Source organism: Emys orbicularis, chromosome 2, assembly GCF_028017835.1.
Source record: "Emys orbicularis isolate rEmyOrb1 chromosome 2, rEmyOrb1.hap1, whole genome shotgun sequence".
In the NCBI taxonomy this organism is placed as follows: Eukaryota; Metazoa; Chordata; order Testudines; family Emydidae; genus Emys; species Emys orbicularis.
The window spans coordinates 116,457,968-116,474,174 of NC_088684.1; the positions used below are offsets into that span (position 1 = coordinate 116,457,968).

The following is a 16,207-nucleotide window of genomic DNA, read 5'->3' on the forward strand; positions in this document are numbered from 1 at the left end:
AGATGTCAACCAAAACACCAGGGCTCCTGCTGCTGGTCAGAGAGAAACTTGAAATATGGATAATGTAATTAAGTTTTTCATTATAATATAGATCAGACTCCAAGTGAGAAGTTCTGAATGCATATTTCTCGCTGTACTTCATACTGAAAATTTGGCAATATTATCTACCAGGATTATCTTCACGAGGAACCCATAAATTTGTATTCCCTCTGGCACTATTTCACATTTACTTGCCAATCAATTTATCTGAGATCAAGCATTTTCAAAGTGTTATATTGTGGCAATGTAACCTGAGTCGCTTTAATGTTATAGTATCTTTTAATATTCTAAATAGATTTAGTGCTTATGAAAGATGACCAATTGATAGCCCTGGAGATGAGGGTTTCTTGTTTACTAATATATTTGTTTATTATTATTAAAGGAAAACTCCACAATAGTTGGCAGTATAAGATTTTGAGTTATATTTTAAAAAGCCACAGTTAAGAGAGGATGTTAGATGTGCAATTAAACCCTGATTCTGCAACCATATGCTACCGGGCAGTGTGGATAGATGTTCCAGTGGTTAGGGCCCTAGCCAGGGCTTCAGAGAACTGGGTTCAAGTCCTTGCTCTACCACAGGCTTCCTGTGTGACCTTGGACAAGTCATTTAGCTACTTGGTTCTTTAATTCCCCATCTGTAAGAAGAGGACAAAAGCTCTTCCTTACCTCACAGGGGAATCATGAGGATAAATATATTAAAGACGATGAGGTGCTCAGATAGTATAGTGATCAGGGGCCAGGCCATATGAGTACTATGCATAGATATAGTGCTTACTATCATGACTACTACCATTGAAAACCATAACAAGTACTGGTCAGTAGTAAGAATTTATTGGATCAGGCCATTCAGGAATTCAGTAGATTTGAGATAATGCAGTTCGTGATTTGGTGGGGGGAGAGAACAGGGGAAAAGTGCAAGGAGCCCATTCTTTGTATGGCCCATGCAGGTCTTGATGTAATGGCAGCGAACCCCCAGGGTGTACATACACACCAAAGGCAGTAAGGAGGAGAGGTGGGAGTATGGTTCCAACTAGCCTTGGGGTCAACCCACAGAGCAGGCCACTTGTCTCATGGGGAGCAGGCTGTTGCATCCTAAAGGTAACAAAGTAACATTACTGGAAGGTAAAGGAAATGTAAATGCCATACCTTTTATTGGAAGCTGTTCCAAGTGTCCTTTTGACAGGCAATAATATGATTCAACATGGCCATCTAGGACTTTTGTCACTATATCACACATCAAAGAACTGATGGAAAGGAGGATTTCCTTTAGCTGTTAGCAATATAAGGCCTATGATACACAGATGAGCAGATCTGATTCTATCCAGCAGATGGCAGTAGTACATCAATACCTTAGTATGTTCATTACAATTAGAGAGAGTTGAAAAACAGGCAAAAAATTCACTAACGGTTTTTGGAAATTTTCCCCTTGTTTTATCAAAAGTATAATGTAACACATTGATACAAAACATCTTTGTGAATTGTCACTGAAGTGCGCAAATCAGCTTAATCCCAATAAAATGACAAATTTTAATCTATACAAATATGATCCCGTTTGCATCTCCTTCCCTATGCTAAAGATTTTGGTACCTTTTATTGTCAGCTGAATGATCATGGCTTCACGTCCTTATCAAGGTTTAGTTTTATACAAACGAGTTGAATTTTCATTACTGTTAATAATATAATACAGTGTAATAGTCAGATAGCTTTTGTTATATCTTTGCTTTTCATGAACAACTGTTAACAATAGTAACTGCAGTTATCAATGTATACAGTTATGAGGTGTTCTCAGGTACTTCAGTCTTGGGAGACATATAAGTGTCAGGAAAGCCAAAGTTATTAGGTGATTTTGGTTTCACTGTTTCTGAATATCTTCCCTCAAAGAAATTACTAAATAAGGGGTCCATGGCATAAAATAAATTGCCTGTGTGTCAGTTCTGCAATTAAACACTGACTGTCATGGTTTCCCAAATTCTGTTTTTTGGTTATTGGAAATATGGTAGCTTCCATTTTCTCGCTAAGGGATTTCATGCAGACATAGTAATGCATGTACATAATTTCACATATTGCTTCATAAGGGGATCTTAGGAATTTGTCTATTTGGACTGAATAGGGTCAACCCCTTTGGGCAAAAAGCTTTGCAAACCCCTGCTGTCGACTGCTGTTGATCTAATTGTAGTTGTTTCCTCTGTTTTTCCCACCTCATTGGGTCTCAGTGAAGCTCTGTGAATCTACCTCCCTCTTTGACTGATGGTATTGTTTAGAGAAGCTGTGCTAGGTGACAGCTAGCAAGACATATGCACATTCTGATACTTCAGTCTGGCACTTCATACAATTTACCTTTGTTTTCGAAATGTAGCAACCAATGATGACTTGATTTGAAAATGAGACTGGAGGCAAGCCAGTCTCAAAAGCGTGCACTCTCAAAATGATATACAGACTACTTGCTGCATCTGGTAGGGACCAGTGTTTTTTCTTGTAATATAGGTCAATATTAGACTCACCTCTTTGGAATCATGCCCTGTCACAAGGGTCTTATGCCCATTCAGTATTCTTGAAAAGTTACTGCATAAGTTTTTTTAATATTATTCATTGCAGAAATTAAACTCATGTTATGTCTTGAAAATACGGTGGATCTCCTCCATACTCATCTTAATTTTTTTCCTGCGATGAGTTCATTAAATCCACATCTGGTACTTTACAAGTAAAGCATGGGTTTTGCTCCATGAATTACCTGTCGAAGGCTAGATTTTGGCTGCATTAAAACAAGCAAAGAAATAGAGAATACAAGTTAGCCAACCATGTACTGGTAATTCTTTTTTAATTCTACATAAGAGATTTCGAGTTATGTACCCTGAAAATTAAATTAAAATCCTTATTTTAAAGACGTGTTCATTCTTCTGCGTGTAGGGGTTTATATGAATGAGTCATATGAATGGATTCACTGAGTTTTCCATTTTCTTACTTTGATTATTTTTCGTTTTACATGTCAGCGACTTACCTATAGAGCAGAGAAGCCCATTGCTGATGCTGCAAAGCTCTACTGGCTCTTCTCAAGAACAGAGCAATCGGGAATTCCTGGCGCACTGATTACTATGATGCTTTACACAATTTTGTTCATTATTTCATCTACAGTATTGTCCCTCTACTTTCTAAGGTAAGCCCTTCTTACTTTTACCAATGTCATTTCTATGCTTAAGTGTTCATGTTCCACTGGTATCTCATCCTATAAGATGTTAGGTGATGTCAGAACAGGCATATAATAATATGTGATCATGTGTAGCGGTTCCACCTGGTCACAGACAATCAGGGGTTGACTCCAGCACAACTTCCATAGCACGGGTGCTCAAAGGAAGACAATGAGATAGAGAACTAGAAGCCCATCACATTCCTCAGCAGGGAGACATTAAGTAACTTATGATGTAAAGTTACTTGATTTGGGGTTAAATTTTTCTAAAGCATCTAAGTTAAGCCTAACTTGCCTTGACTTTCGAAGTCCTATTGAGATGCTTTTGAAGATTTTACCTTTGGACTTCCAGGTAGGGAGTGTGTCAGGGATGGGGCAAGCCAAGAAAGCAAAGGGTAGGGTAGAGTACACAGTGTTCTCCCTGATCCTTGGCTGCTCTATGTTTTGCCTAGGGTTATTGCAGCCCCAGGCCAGCACAAGATCATGAAATCAGTATCTGGCCCATTGCCTGGATCTGGCCCATTGCCTGGATCATCTTGCTCTGGCTAGTCTGGCCCATTGCCTGGATCATCTTGCTCCAGCTAGTCTGGCCACGGTTTTGTGCATTATAAATGTAAATGGTCTCCACTCATCTCCAGCATGATTGTTCTTCAGCCACTATTCCTGCCATCTTTCTGGCAGGTATCATTACAAGCATCATTGATGTGGACACAGCAGGAAAACGAGGACAGACACATTCATGGAATTAAGAAGCAGGCAGCAACTTTCATTAAACTTTAACATAGAGGAGGGGGCACTACCTGCCCATCACCCATACTTTCCTACACCAGGTCTTTAACTGGTTCCAGTGCAGAGGTTACAGGGCTCCTTACCATATAACCCGTAACTAGCGCAATGGTTACAGAGTTTCTTACCATATAATCCATAATGCAAAGTAGGCTCTCCACAGCCTACCTGCCAGGGGGACAGAGGATGCAGAAGGGTGGGGACCTCATCCCACGGGGGCCACAAGTTCTGAACTTGGCCTGCAAGACTATCTCATGAGCCCAAGGCCCATCACCAAAATCCCAGGTCTCTTACCTCTGGGAACTGCTCATTTTATTCTCTTAACAGCACGGGAAACCAGATGCAAGTTGCAACAAATAAACCACTCTACCCAGTACCTTCATTAGGTTCTAAACGCATTCCTACTTAACCCACTGTAGTTTGAAGGTGCTGCAAGGAAGGCAAAAAACCTCCCTGCTCCGCCACCAATTTGCCCAAGGGAGAAAAAAATTCTTCCCAACCCCTAAATGGGTGATCTAATAGACCTGCAGCATGTGTCAGGCCGAGTTCCCTTTCCTAATTAAGGTGGATAGGGTGGGCGGCTGGAACGGATCTAAAAGAAGATCCACGTGGCCTCCACGCCAGATTAAATCCTAGGAGCTGGGAAATGCTGGCCAATCAGCACCCCCCTCCTCCAATGAGTGCCAGAGACTCATGGGGAGAGGAGCTTCCTGTGGTCCCTTAGTGAGTTTCTCCCTCCCTTGCTGCTGGGACTTTCCCCCTTTCACCACTGGCCCTACTTCAAAGGAAGCAGGTTTTGGTTTACTTGTTGGGCTGAATGATTTTCTTTTTTGTTTCTGAGTATGGGAGGCAGGTGAACCCCCCTTTGGGGAGGCTAGCCTGCCCTTGCCTGCCCCTCCTAGACCCCGAGTCTTCCCCCTATGGCTGGAGGAGCCCCAGCCTGTCCACCCCATTCGGCCCCGCTGAACACTGGGCTGGCCCCAGCGTCAGGCCGAGCCACCAGCCCCCAAGCGTCGGGCCGGCTGGCCCAACACCCCCCGCCTCACCGGCTGGCCCGACACCCCCCCCCCCTCCAAACACACTGGTTGGCCCCAGCACTGCCCTGGGCCGCTGGCAGCCCTGAGCTCAGGGCGCATGACTGGAGCTAATTCCCCAGCATCCTACTGGCTTCAGGTAGAGAGGGAGGGTGGGGCCTCAGGACGCAACATGGACAGGGACACAGCCTGGGTTAGGGGAGGCTTAGCCTGCCCTGGCCTATGATACCTGCCGCCCATGTTTCTGAGCAACTCTCTCTATATATAGCAATAAAAATTTTCAGTGATATACATCGGATGATGGCACATACACATAAATGCTGTGGATGAAGGCACGAAATCCTAGCAGTTTTAAGAATCAGAATGATCAGTATACTGTTTGCGTCTGACCTAGCCATTCCTCTGTCTACCTCTTTCCAGAAACTCCATTGTAGCAGACAGAACAAGATAAATGGCAATCTAAATTTCTGCAAAGTATTTCAAAGCTTCTACATTCCTGGAAGCTGTACACAACTCCAATGTACTGGTAGTCTAGTTAATTAGTTTTTGAGATGTTAATGCCTTCTTAATCATTGACTTAATAGTTTTGAATAGCTTCATAAGTTTTAGCTGCTGTCGTTTATTACTCAGGAAAATTAATTTAAATTAAAACATTTGTAAGGCAGGTTTTTATGAGAATATTATGAACATCTTCATTGTCTGGGGAACAGGTGCAAGATCATCAAAGATTCTTTCCCTTCTGGATCAATCTTCCCATAATGTTTTCCAATAAACGGGAGGGGAAAACTTAACTGGGGAAAAAAAGCTTCTTTGGATAACATATTTTTAAAATTATTCATAACACAATAATAAAGCAAAGGAAGGATAATAAAACTTGTTATGCTGCATATGATCTTTGAAGTGCTTTCCTCAATGGCAAAATCATGGTACACAGAACATACATGAATTTTAACAGAATTGTTTAAACAGTGTAAGTATTGAACTTGATGGAACTAAAACCATTTTGAATTCCTCTGAGGAAAATATATCTGAGCTAATATGTTAATTGGGTTTACAGAATATAAATATAATGGCATGCATTTGCAAAAGGGAATACACTGGGTAAGCCACCAAAATTTCACATTTCATGTTTTAAATAAGGCAATTGTGACTTAAATATCCCTTGGTGTATGCAGGTTCCTGAGTGGCCTGTACAAATGCCTATTTTTGCATTCAAATATGGGTCTGTTCGGCTCAATGGGTGAACATACATTTTCACAGGGGCAGTCATTGCACCATTCTTTTAAAATGTGGGCCAATACAGACACTTAGGGACAAATCCTTCTCTCTAATATGTTGGTGCAACCTATTCAAAGGCCAGAATTTGGCCCTTGGAACATAGACTTGATTGCATTGGTCAGTTTCAGTTAGCATTCATGTTCATGTTACCATTAAAAAGAGTCCTTTAAGTTAAAAGTTTAACTAAGGGCATGAAGGTGTGAGGCCAGTGTATCCATCAGTATTCAGAACCACAATTAAATCTCCCATATAGGAGAAGCACCGAAGCCCCAGTTGCCACTTACAGCCAATGAGTAGCGGCATCAGATGAACAGCTATGAAGCAAGCTGTCAGGGCATGAGGCGTGGGTAGAAAGCATTATTACTATTACTACTATTATTTGTATTGTGGTAGTGCCCAGCAGCCCCAGTCAGGAACCAGAACCCTATTGTGCTAGGCACTGTACAAACACAGAATCAAAAGGACAGTCCCTGCCCCCAAAAGCTCCCAATCTAAATAATCTAACAAACTTGTTGATTGTCATAGGAGTCTGTGGCATAGTGTGCGCATCTTTTCATTACCTTCAGGGGAGCTTTTTGTCTACTAACACGTTGACTGGCTTTAACTCTTTCATTTTAATTGTACTGAAAATATATTGTGACAATGATCTCAGTATTTACTGACTCAAGTGTATTTCACCTCCCTCTCTTGATATTACACTAGCCTGGCCAGTATGTATTTAAAGTGGCCTGTCAGAAAAAGTAACTTTAATATATTATGAGCTTTCTTTTTAAAAAGAAATTAGCTTGTGAGGTTTTCTATTGTATTACTTCATTTCATCTTTTTTCTTTAGGTAACCTCTTCAGATTTTCTCCTCCCCTTCCCACTCCCCCCAATTAGCATTAGGAAGAGATTTTGCTATTGACATGTTTCCAGAAGCTGTGTTAAAATATCAGGGAGAAACGTTTTAGTAATTTTTCTTTCACACAAAAGAGAGGAAAATACAGCATTATGATTGGAGAAGGCAGGGCACTTTCGGGCAAAAGAAAAAGAAACTAGAAGAGAGAGGCTTAATGATTCCTAATTAATTCAAAGTTAATTATATAGCTGATAATCTTGTGCTTAAAATCTTCATATAGAAAATGTTTATGGCAGCAAAATGACAGTAATTTAACTGCATTAAATTTCACATCATTTTGAAAAAGAATGTTACATTAAACAAGCTGAAGTGAATAGCAAGGTCTAGCTCTTGTTTAGCAAGAGAAGTGGCAAATCATCTAAATCACTGACCTGGACTTTCAAAGAATAGCTATATACAGAGGAGATTCATAGGTTCCAAGGCCAGAAGGGATCATTGTTATCATCTAGTCTGACCTGTATAACACAGGCCCTAGGACTTCCCAAAAATAATTATAGAACGTATCTTTTAGAAAAAACTATCCAATCTTGATTTTAAAATGGTCAGTAATGGAGAATCTACCATGACCTTTGATAAATTGTTCCAGTGGTTAATTACTCTCACTGTTAAACATTTACACCTTATTTCCCATCTGAATTTGTGTGGTTTCGACTTCAGGTAGTGGATCATGTTATTCTTTTCTGTACTAGACTGAAGGGCCCATTATTAAATATTTGTTCCCCATGTTGATACTTATGGACTGTAATCAAGTCACCCCTTAACCTTCTCTTTGTTAAGATAAATAGATTGAGCTCTTTGAATCCATCATTATAAGGCATGTTTTCTAATCCTTTAATCATTCGTGTGGCTCTTCTCTGAACTCTCTCCAATTTATCAATATCCTTTTTGAGTTGTGGACAACAGAACTGGACACAGTATTCTAGCTGTGGTCATACAAGGGCCACAAATAGAGGTAAAATAACCTCTCTGTTCACACTAGAGATTCCCCTTTTTATACATCCCAGTATCGCATTAGCTCTTTTGGCCACAGTGTCACAGTCGAAGCTCATGTTCAGCTGATTATCCACCATGACGCCAAATCTTTTTCAGAGTCATGGATTCCCAGGATAGAGCCCCCATCCTGTAAATATGGCCTACGTTCTTTGTTCCCAGATAGATATATTTGCATTTAGCAGTATTAAAATGTATATTGTTTGCTTGCATGTAGTTTACTAAGTCACCTGTCCTTTTCATAATTTACCACTCCTAATTTTTGCATTATCTGCAAACTTTATCAGTGATAATTTTATGTTTTGTTCCAGGTCATTAATAAAAATTTTAAATAACATAAGACCAAGAACAGATCCCTGCGGGACCCCACTGGAAACACACCCGCTTGATGAAGATTTCTCATTACAATTACATTTTGAGGCCTATCAATTAGCCAATTTTTAACCCATTTAATGTGTGCCATTAGTTCTTGTTTTTTAATCAAAATGTCATGCAGTATCAAGTCAAACGCCTTACAGAAGTCTAAGTAGATTATGTCAACACTATTACTTTTATCAACCAAAGTTGTAATCTCATTAAAAAAAAAAGATATCAAGTTAGTTTGACATGATCTATTTTCCATAAACCCATGATGACTGGCATTAATTACATTTCCCTCCTTTAATTCTTTATTAATCGAGTCCCATATCAGCTGCTCCATTATCTTGCCCGGGATCGATGTTCGGCTGACAGTCCTATAGTTACCCAGGTCATCCTGTTTACCCTTTTTTAAAAATTGGCACAACATTGGCTGTCTTCCAGTCTTCTGGAACTTCCCCAATACTCCAAGATTTATTGAAATCAATATTAATATTCCAGCAAGCTCCTTAGGCAGCTCTTTTAAAGCTCTCAGATGCAAGTTATCTGAACCTCTGATTTATAAATATCTAACGTAAATAGCTTCTGTTCAACATCCTCCGTATGGTGGGACTATATCGTCTGTTTTCCCCCCAAATGCAGAACAGAAATATTTATTGAACACTTCTGCCCTTTCTGTGTTATTATTGATAATTTGACCATTTCCATCTAGTAATGGACCAATGCATTGTAAGGATTCATTTTGTTCCTAATATATTTTTAAAACTGCTGCTTATTTTCCTCAACTCTGGTGGCCATAGAGTTCTCCGTGTGTCATTTTGTTTCTCTTATCAATTTTCTACAATTCCTAACTTCTGATTTATATTCATTACTATCAATTTACTCTTTCTTCCACTTGTATATTATTTTTAAAATCGTTTATAGCTGCCTTCACTTCCCCTCTAAACCAGGTCATTTTTAAATCAGTATGGCCTTCTTTCCTGATTGTGGCTTTTTGTGCATCTAGTAAGGTGTTCTTAAATGATTCCCAATTATCATTCACATTTTTCTGAGTAAATTCTTCCTCCCAGCTGATTTGGCTCATAATTGTTTTCAGCTTTGTGGAATTGGCCATATTAAAGCACTAAGTAGTTATATTTCTGGTCTGGACTTTATTCTGCTTGTACATTATAAATGTGATCAAGTTATGATCACTTGTGCCTAATCTATGATTAATTTTTAGTTTGGTGATCAGTTCCTCTTTACCTGTTAAGACAAGGTCTAATAAAGAATTTTCCCATGTTGGCTGAAACACTTTTTGAGTTAATAAATTGTCATCTATAATGTTTAGAAATTCCAAGAATGTTTTAGCATTGGCAGCACAAGACCTCCAGCATATGCCATTCAAATTGAAGTCCACCATGATCACACAGCTTTTTTTCCTACACATTATATATAGACACATAAGGAAGCATTCATTCTCTTTTCTAGTGTGATTTGGTGGTCTGCACCAACTAATACTCCATCTTGTACTTTATCTGTTAGGATATTTAGCCATACATTTTCAATATCATTTTCTTCTAAGTTATCAATGACATGGACATTGGTTATGCTATTTTTGACAGAGTTCCACTCCCCTTCCCCTTTTGCCCACTTGATCCTTCCTAAAGAGGTTATAACTAAGGCCCTAGCAAATTCACGCCCACAAAAAATGCATCACGGACCATCAAATCTGGTCTTCTCCCGCCAAATCTGGTCTTTTGAGTGCCTTTACCCTATACTACACAGATTTCACAGGGGAGACCAGCATTTGTCAAATTGGGGGTCCTGACCCAAAAGGGAGTTGCAGGGGCGGGGGTCGCAAGGTTATTTTAGTGGGGTTGTGGTATTTCCACCCTTATTTCTGCACTGCTGCAGGCAGCGGCGTTGCCTTCAGAGCTGGGAGGCCAGAGAGCAGTAGCTGTTGGCCAGGCACCCAGCTCTGAAGGCAGCGCCTCATCAACAGCATCGCAGAAGTAAGGGTGGCAATACCATACCACGCCATCCTTACTTCTGCGCTGCTGCTGACGGCAGCTCTGTCTTCAGAGCTGGGCTTCCGGCCAGCAGCCACCACTCTCCAGCTGCCTAGCTCTGAAGGCAGTGCCATTGCCTGCAGCAGTGCAGAAGTAAGGGTAGCAGTACCGTAACTCACACTACAATAACCTTGTGAGCCTTCCCTGTCCCCCGAACTCCTTTTTGCGTCAGGACCCCTACAATTACAACACTGTGAAATTTCAGATTTAAATAGCTGAAATCATGAAATTTATGATTTTTAAATTCCTATGATCGTGAAATTGACCAAAGTGGACTGTGAATTTGGTAGGGCCTTAGTTATAACCATTGATTTTAGCATTCCAGTCATTTGACTCATCCCACCAGCTTCAGTAATACCAATGAGATCGAATTTGTGCTCATAAATAATCATAACAATTCCTCTTGTTTGTTACCCAGGTTCCTGGCACTGATGTATAGACAATTCAATAACTTCGTCTCCTCAGGTCCATTTGGTTCCTTGATTAACTTTGTTCTCAACACTCGAGTTCATATCTTCCCTTTTCTTACCTTCCCTTTTTGACATGAGATTAACGCCATCCTGACTAGTCTAGCCAGGAGGAGATTGGTTTCCCTTCTACTGAGATGGAGGCCATATCCCTCTTCCCACAGAAGGTGGGTCAATGTTTCATAAAACCCAAACCCTTCACCCTCCACCAGTTACCTAGCCAGTGGTTCACTTCCTGATGTTTCAGGATGAAGAAAAGCAATGAGGTCCATCTACTTGGCTAGTATTTTTTTTCATCTGAGTGCAATATAATATATGTAAGAGTTACAAGGCAGTCCATAGTCTGTCAGACCTTTGCACAAAATTTCCATTGTTGTCAGTGAAACATCTGATCTAGGCACAGGAATCAATTATGAAATTATTCTGTTTTGAATATGTTCATTTGAATAGATTGTACCACTTGGGAATCCATTTGACATAGTGTATTAATTATTTTCTGCTTAAAGAAATGTATTTTGAAATACCTTAATATTCCATTGTTTCTTAGCACCAATTATACCCCTTGTTTTTGAGCCTAGTCCAATATTCCACATAGCCAATTTGTCTATATTCCTTAACATTAAATACACCTCACTCACATCAACCCTTAATCTCTTCTTTTGAGGGGATCACCAAAAATATATCTCACAAGCTAGATGCAATTAATGGTGGCAACTTTGTTAAATAAACAGACAAAAAATGAAATCAAAATAAGAGAGGAATTAACATAGTGTCTGCATCGAAGGGTGGCTGTAGCTGCCTGGCCTGACCCCCAAGAAATGCTTTTTGTACAGACTGGCAGATACCAACAGCAAAACAGCTACTCTATGAAAGGGCAGGGCTGCCCAGAGCGGGGGGCAAGTGGGGCAATTTGCCCCAGGCCCCGGGCCCCGCAGGGGCCCCCACGAGAATGTCGGAGGCTCCCCCCTGCCTCCGCCCTCGCCTTTCCCCATCCCCCGGCACCTCAGCGCGCGGCGTCCAGGAGCAGCCCTGGACAGGGCTGCAGTGGCATGGCTCGGGCGGGGCCTGAGGTCCTCCCGCTCGGAGCCGCGTGGTAAAGGGGCAGGGCTGTGAGCTCCGGCGGGTCGAGCAGCAGGAGCTCCTGGACGCGGATCGCTGAGGCTCTGGGAGAGGGGGTAAGCGGCATGGTAAGCCCCTCTGAGCCGGGCACCCCCCTGACCCCATCCCCCCACCACACCCCTGACCCCCAGCTCCGAGCCCAGCCCCTCTGAGCCAGGCACCCCCTGACCCCATCCCCCCCAGCCCTGACCCCCAGCTCCGAGCCCAGCCCCTCTGAGCTGGGCACCCCCGCAGCCCTGACCCCCAGCTCCGAGCCCAGCCCCTCTGAGATGGGCACCCCCGACCCCATCCCCCCACAGCCCTGACCCCCAGCTCTGAGCCCAGTCCCTCTGAGATGGGCACCCCCTGACCCCATCCCCCCACAGCCCTGACCCCCAGCTCTGAGCCCAGTCCCTCTGAGATGGGCACCCCCTGACCCCATCCTCCCACAGCCCTGACCCCCAGCTCCGAGCCCAGCCCCTCTGAACCGGACACCCCATCCCCCCATAGCCCTGACTCCCAGCTCCGAGCCCAGCCCCTCTGAGCCGGGCACCCCCCGACTCCATCCCCCTGCAGCCCTGACCCCCAGCTCCGAGCCCAGCCGCTCTGAGCCGGACACCCCCTGACCCCATCCCCCCACAGCCCTGACCCCCAGCTCCAAGCCCAGCCCCTCTGTGATAGACTTTAGTGGCAGCTTGTGCTGATGAGTCCCTCTGGATCCCACTGTAGTGGGAGAGAGATACTTGTCCCTATCTACCGTCCCAGCCCAAACAACCAAATACGTGTAGTCCCCTGAAAACACTGCATCCACCGTCAATATTGAGACAAAACACAATGAAGCATGTGGAAACCTAAATGTGATTCTGACTTGGCTGAATAGAAAAGAAACCACAATAGCTAGTCATTATAACAAGGGTAGGCAACCTATGGCACACGTGCCGAAGGCGGCACGCGAGCTGATTTTCAGTGGTATTCACACTGCCCGGGTCCTGGTCACCGGTCCGGGGGGCTCTGCATTTTAATTTAATTTTAAATGAAGCTTCTTAAACATTTTGAAAACCTTATTTACTTTACATACAACAATAGTTTAGTTATATATTATAGACTTAGAGAAAGAGACCATCTAAAAACGTTCAAATGTATTACTGGCACGCGAAACCTTAAATTAGAGTGAATAAATGAAGACTCGGCACATCACTTCTGAAAGGTTGCCGACCCCTGCATTATAACAACAGATATAATAAGCAATTATACAACAACAAAATATCCCTAGGATAGGTACCAGCCATTTGTTAAACACTAGCACCATTTTATGGTGGGTTGGGAGAAAAAACCTTGCTGAAGCAAAATGAGAGGCTGAATGGCCTTTTGCTCCTCTCCCATCTTAAAAAGGCAGTGCCAGGAGGGAAGCTGCCTCTCTCCTCACCAATAAGAGGGTGCCTTAGAGCCAGAGGACTGACCAATGGCACAGCCTCACACAAAGCTGGGCTTTTATTGGTTGGGAGGAGGGTGTAACCTAGGGAAACCCGCAGCAAAACCAGTCCAGTTGGCCACTGCCCTGCATCTTTGTGACTATGTAGGGAAGGTGGAAAGGCTGGAATGGGCAGCTGGACTGAATTCGAATAAACTTAATTGAAGCATATTAACTTTCAGAAGCATGTAAAGGGGGAAACATATCAATTCAGGAATCCAAGACTAGGGTCCTGTTACTATACATTGTCTTATCTATTGTGGGACTCTGGTTTTGAAATGAATTTGGGATTAGCAGGAGCCAAATTTCAGTTTGAATTAAACAGCCATGTTTTGAAGTTTAGTTCTACAACTAAGGCAGAGAAGTTACATCAGGCTTTCTCAAAAGATTTACAATAATTTTTGGTTTCACCTATATAAGAAATACCATTAGACTAGCCGTTTTTATGGTATAGTATTTTACTGTCCCATCCTTCTTCTGATCCCGACCATCACACACACGACATGGAAAAGTGAACAAAAACAAACAAACCAAATGAATTTTTTAAAACATCAGAGAAAGGTTGGGTTGTGTAGGTTTTCTGTTTTGGGGGGAAATGGTTCATCTCTTGTTTTATATGATGTGATTTGGCCATTATTGGGTTCTGGTGATACACAGACTTCTGCCCAGCATGAAATCAGTGGGACTAATCACAGTTTGTAAAATTAAGCATGTGTAGAAATCTTTGCAGGATCAGGGCTTTATTTGGGATCCCATGCCCATGGTTAATTAAACAGAATGAATCTATATTTAAGAATAAGTGATATGTTTTGGCTGTTACACCATTTTCAGAAGATTTCTTATGGATGAATGTTAAAGAATATGCTCATGATATTCTGGGAAACAAGCTGGCTACTGGGTTGCTAGAGACTAGCGAAATGGAGGGAAGACCAAAAGTTAGACACAGAAAGAATATTAAAAAAGCAAATCTTATTTATTTGCTTTAACAACCACTTCAATCAGCACAAAAATGTTTTTCTCTCCTTAGGCTGCACAATGAAGGTTGGTTATTAGATGTATTTAAACGCACTCACAGTGATGAAGGCACATTCTTCGTTCCATTAGACCTAGAAATCTCTAATCAGGAATTGAGCTACATCATGAAAAAGGCTGAACAATGGAGAGGCATCAATGGTGAAAGACGAAAGGTGAGTAGCAGTGAGAATCTATGAAAAGAGCTTGTAATGTGTTGGCCCAAAATAATGCTTTGTTTGCATGAGTGCAACCAGTAGGAAGACAGAGTCACAAAAAATGATTCTTAGAGAGCTTCAGGCAGAACAAACTTTACCAGTTCTATGAATTTTAAACGAATTTTAAAACGACAGATGCCAATGAGCATCTTTCCAAGATCTGAATTCACCACATTCGGAGAGACAAAACTAGAAAGGCCATTTGCACTCATGCCATCTGCAGACTCCCAGTAATGTTACAGAGCCCTGCACTTTTGTAGCTTATAAGAAAAGTTGTTTCCCAGTTCAGCAACTTGCTGAGCTAAATGTGAGAGACACTCCTAGAGCACTACTGCAAGTAGGGTCACAGGGAGTCTAGTGGAAGTGACCTTGCATCTCAGTGAGTCACTGCCAGTGACAGCCAAACTTCTGTTTCCTCCCTGTCCTTCCCGGGATTTCACAGAAGCCCATGTCAGGAGCCACATGAAGGGAGGGGGACAGGGATTAGGTAGGCTGAGCTTGAAGCTACCCTACTTTGGGTGACGAAACTGGAGGATTCATATTGCCTTTCTGCTCCTAACCCCCCCAACCTGTTATGTCTTGTCTTATACTTAGATTGTAAGTTATTTGGGGCAGGAACCATTTTTTTGTTCTGTGTTGTACAGCGCCTAGCACAATGGGGGGTCCTGGTACATGACTGGGGCTCCTAGGTACTACCGCAATGCAAATAAATAACAACAATAACATCAGTGTACCACTATGTATCCATGTCTTTCTCCCTCACTCCCAAGCATTAAGCTGTAATCATTGACTTTCTAAGCTATTATTTACAGTACAGTTAATGAGCGATTATTAAAGTGCAGATTAACCAGGGACAAATTTACAAATTCATGAACCCCTCTATGCCCATGGTTGGAAACGATCGACAACTCTTTGTGCAGTATCTTTTTTATTGCAGCAGATATAACTAGTCAGTTACAGATACGAAATACATTAGTCAGTTACATCTGTATACTCAGAAATGGGTGTGGAGTCTCCTTTGATTTTTATTATTTTTAATATACTGAAACTGATGATTTTAAACTGGGGTCTGCAAGTGTTGCAAGTCTCTATAGCTGCAGTTGAGAGATCAGCAGTTTATATCAATATATAGCTTCAGTTGTCACTGCTATAAACATGTGGCACAGCTGTAATTATTTTCCAGTTTCTTTCTTGATGACAGTTTGGACCCTGAAAGGGGAAATAAAAAGGTGAATGTGCTGATTGAATGAACAAAACAGATACTCAGTAAGTTTAGCTTTTCCTGAAGTGCAGAGTACTTAACCTCATTTGTGGGGAGGGGAGAA

At 42.0% G+C, this 16,207-nt stretch overlaps 1 protein-coding gene across 1 annotated transcript in view; it reads left to right on the plus strand.

The window, feature by feature from the left end:
* Nucleotides 1–15,116, plus strand: part of LOC135873697 (uncharacterized) — a 168,476-nt gene extending 153,360 nt beyond the window's left edge. Inside the window, exons 20-22 of the mRNA XM_065398337.1 lie at nucleotides 3,030–3,193; nucleotides 14,681–14,840; nucleotides 15,018–15,116. Coding sequence (XP_065254409.1) covers nucleotides 3,030–3,193; nucleotides 14,681–14,840; nucleotides 15,018–15,116 — 423 coding nt within the window. The remainder of the gene's footprint in view (nucleotides 1–3,029; nucleotides 3,194–14,680; nucleotides 14,841–15,017) is intronic.
* The last annotated feature ends 1,091 nt before the right edge of the window (nucleotides 15,117–16,207 follow it).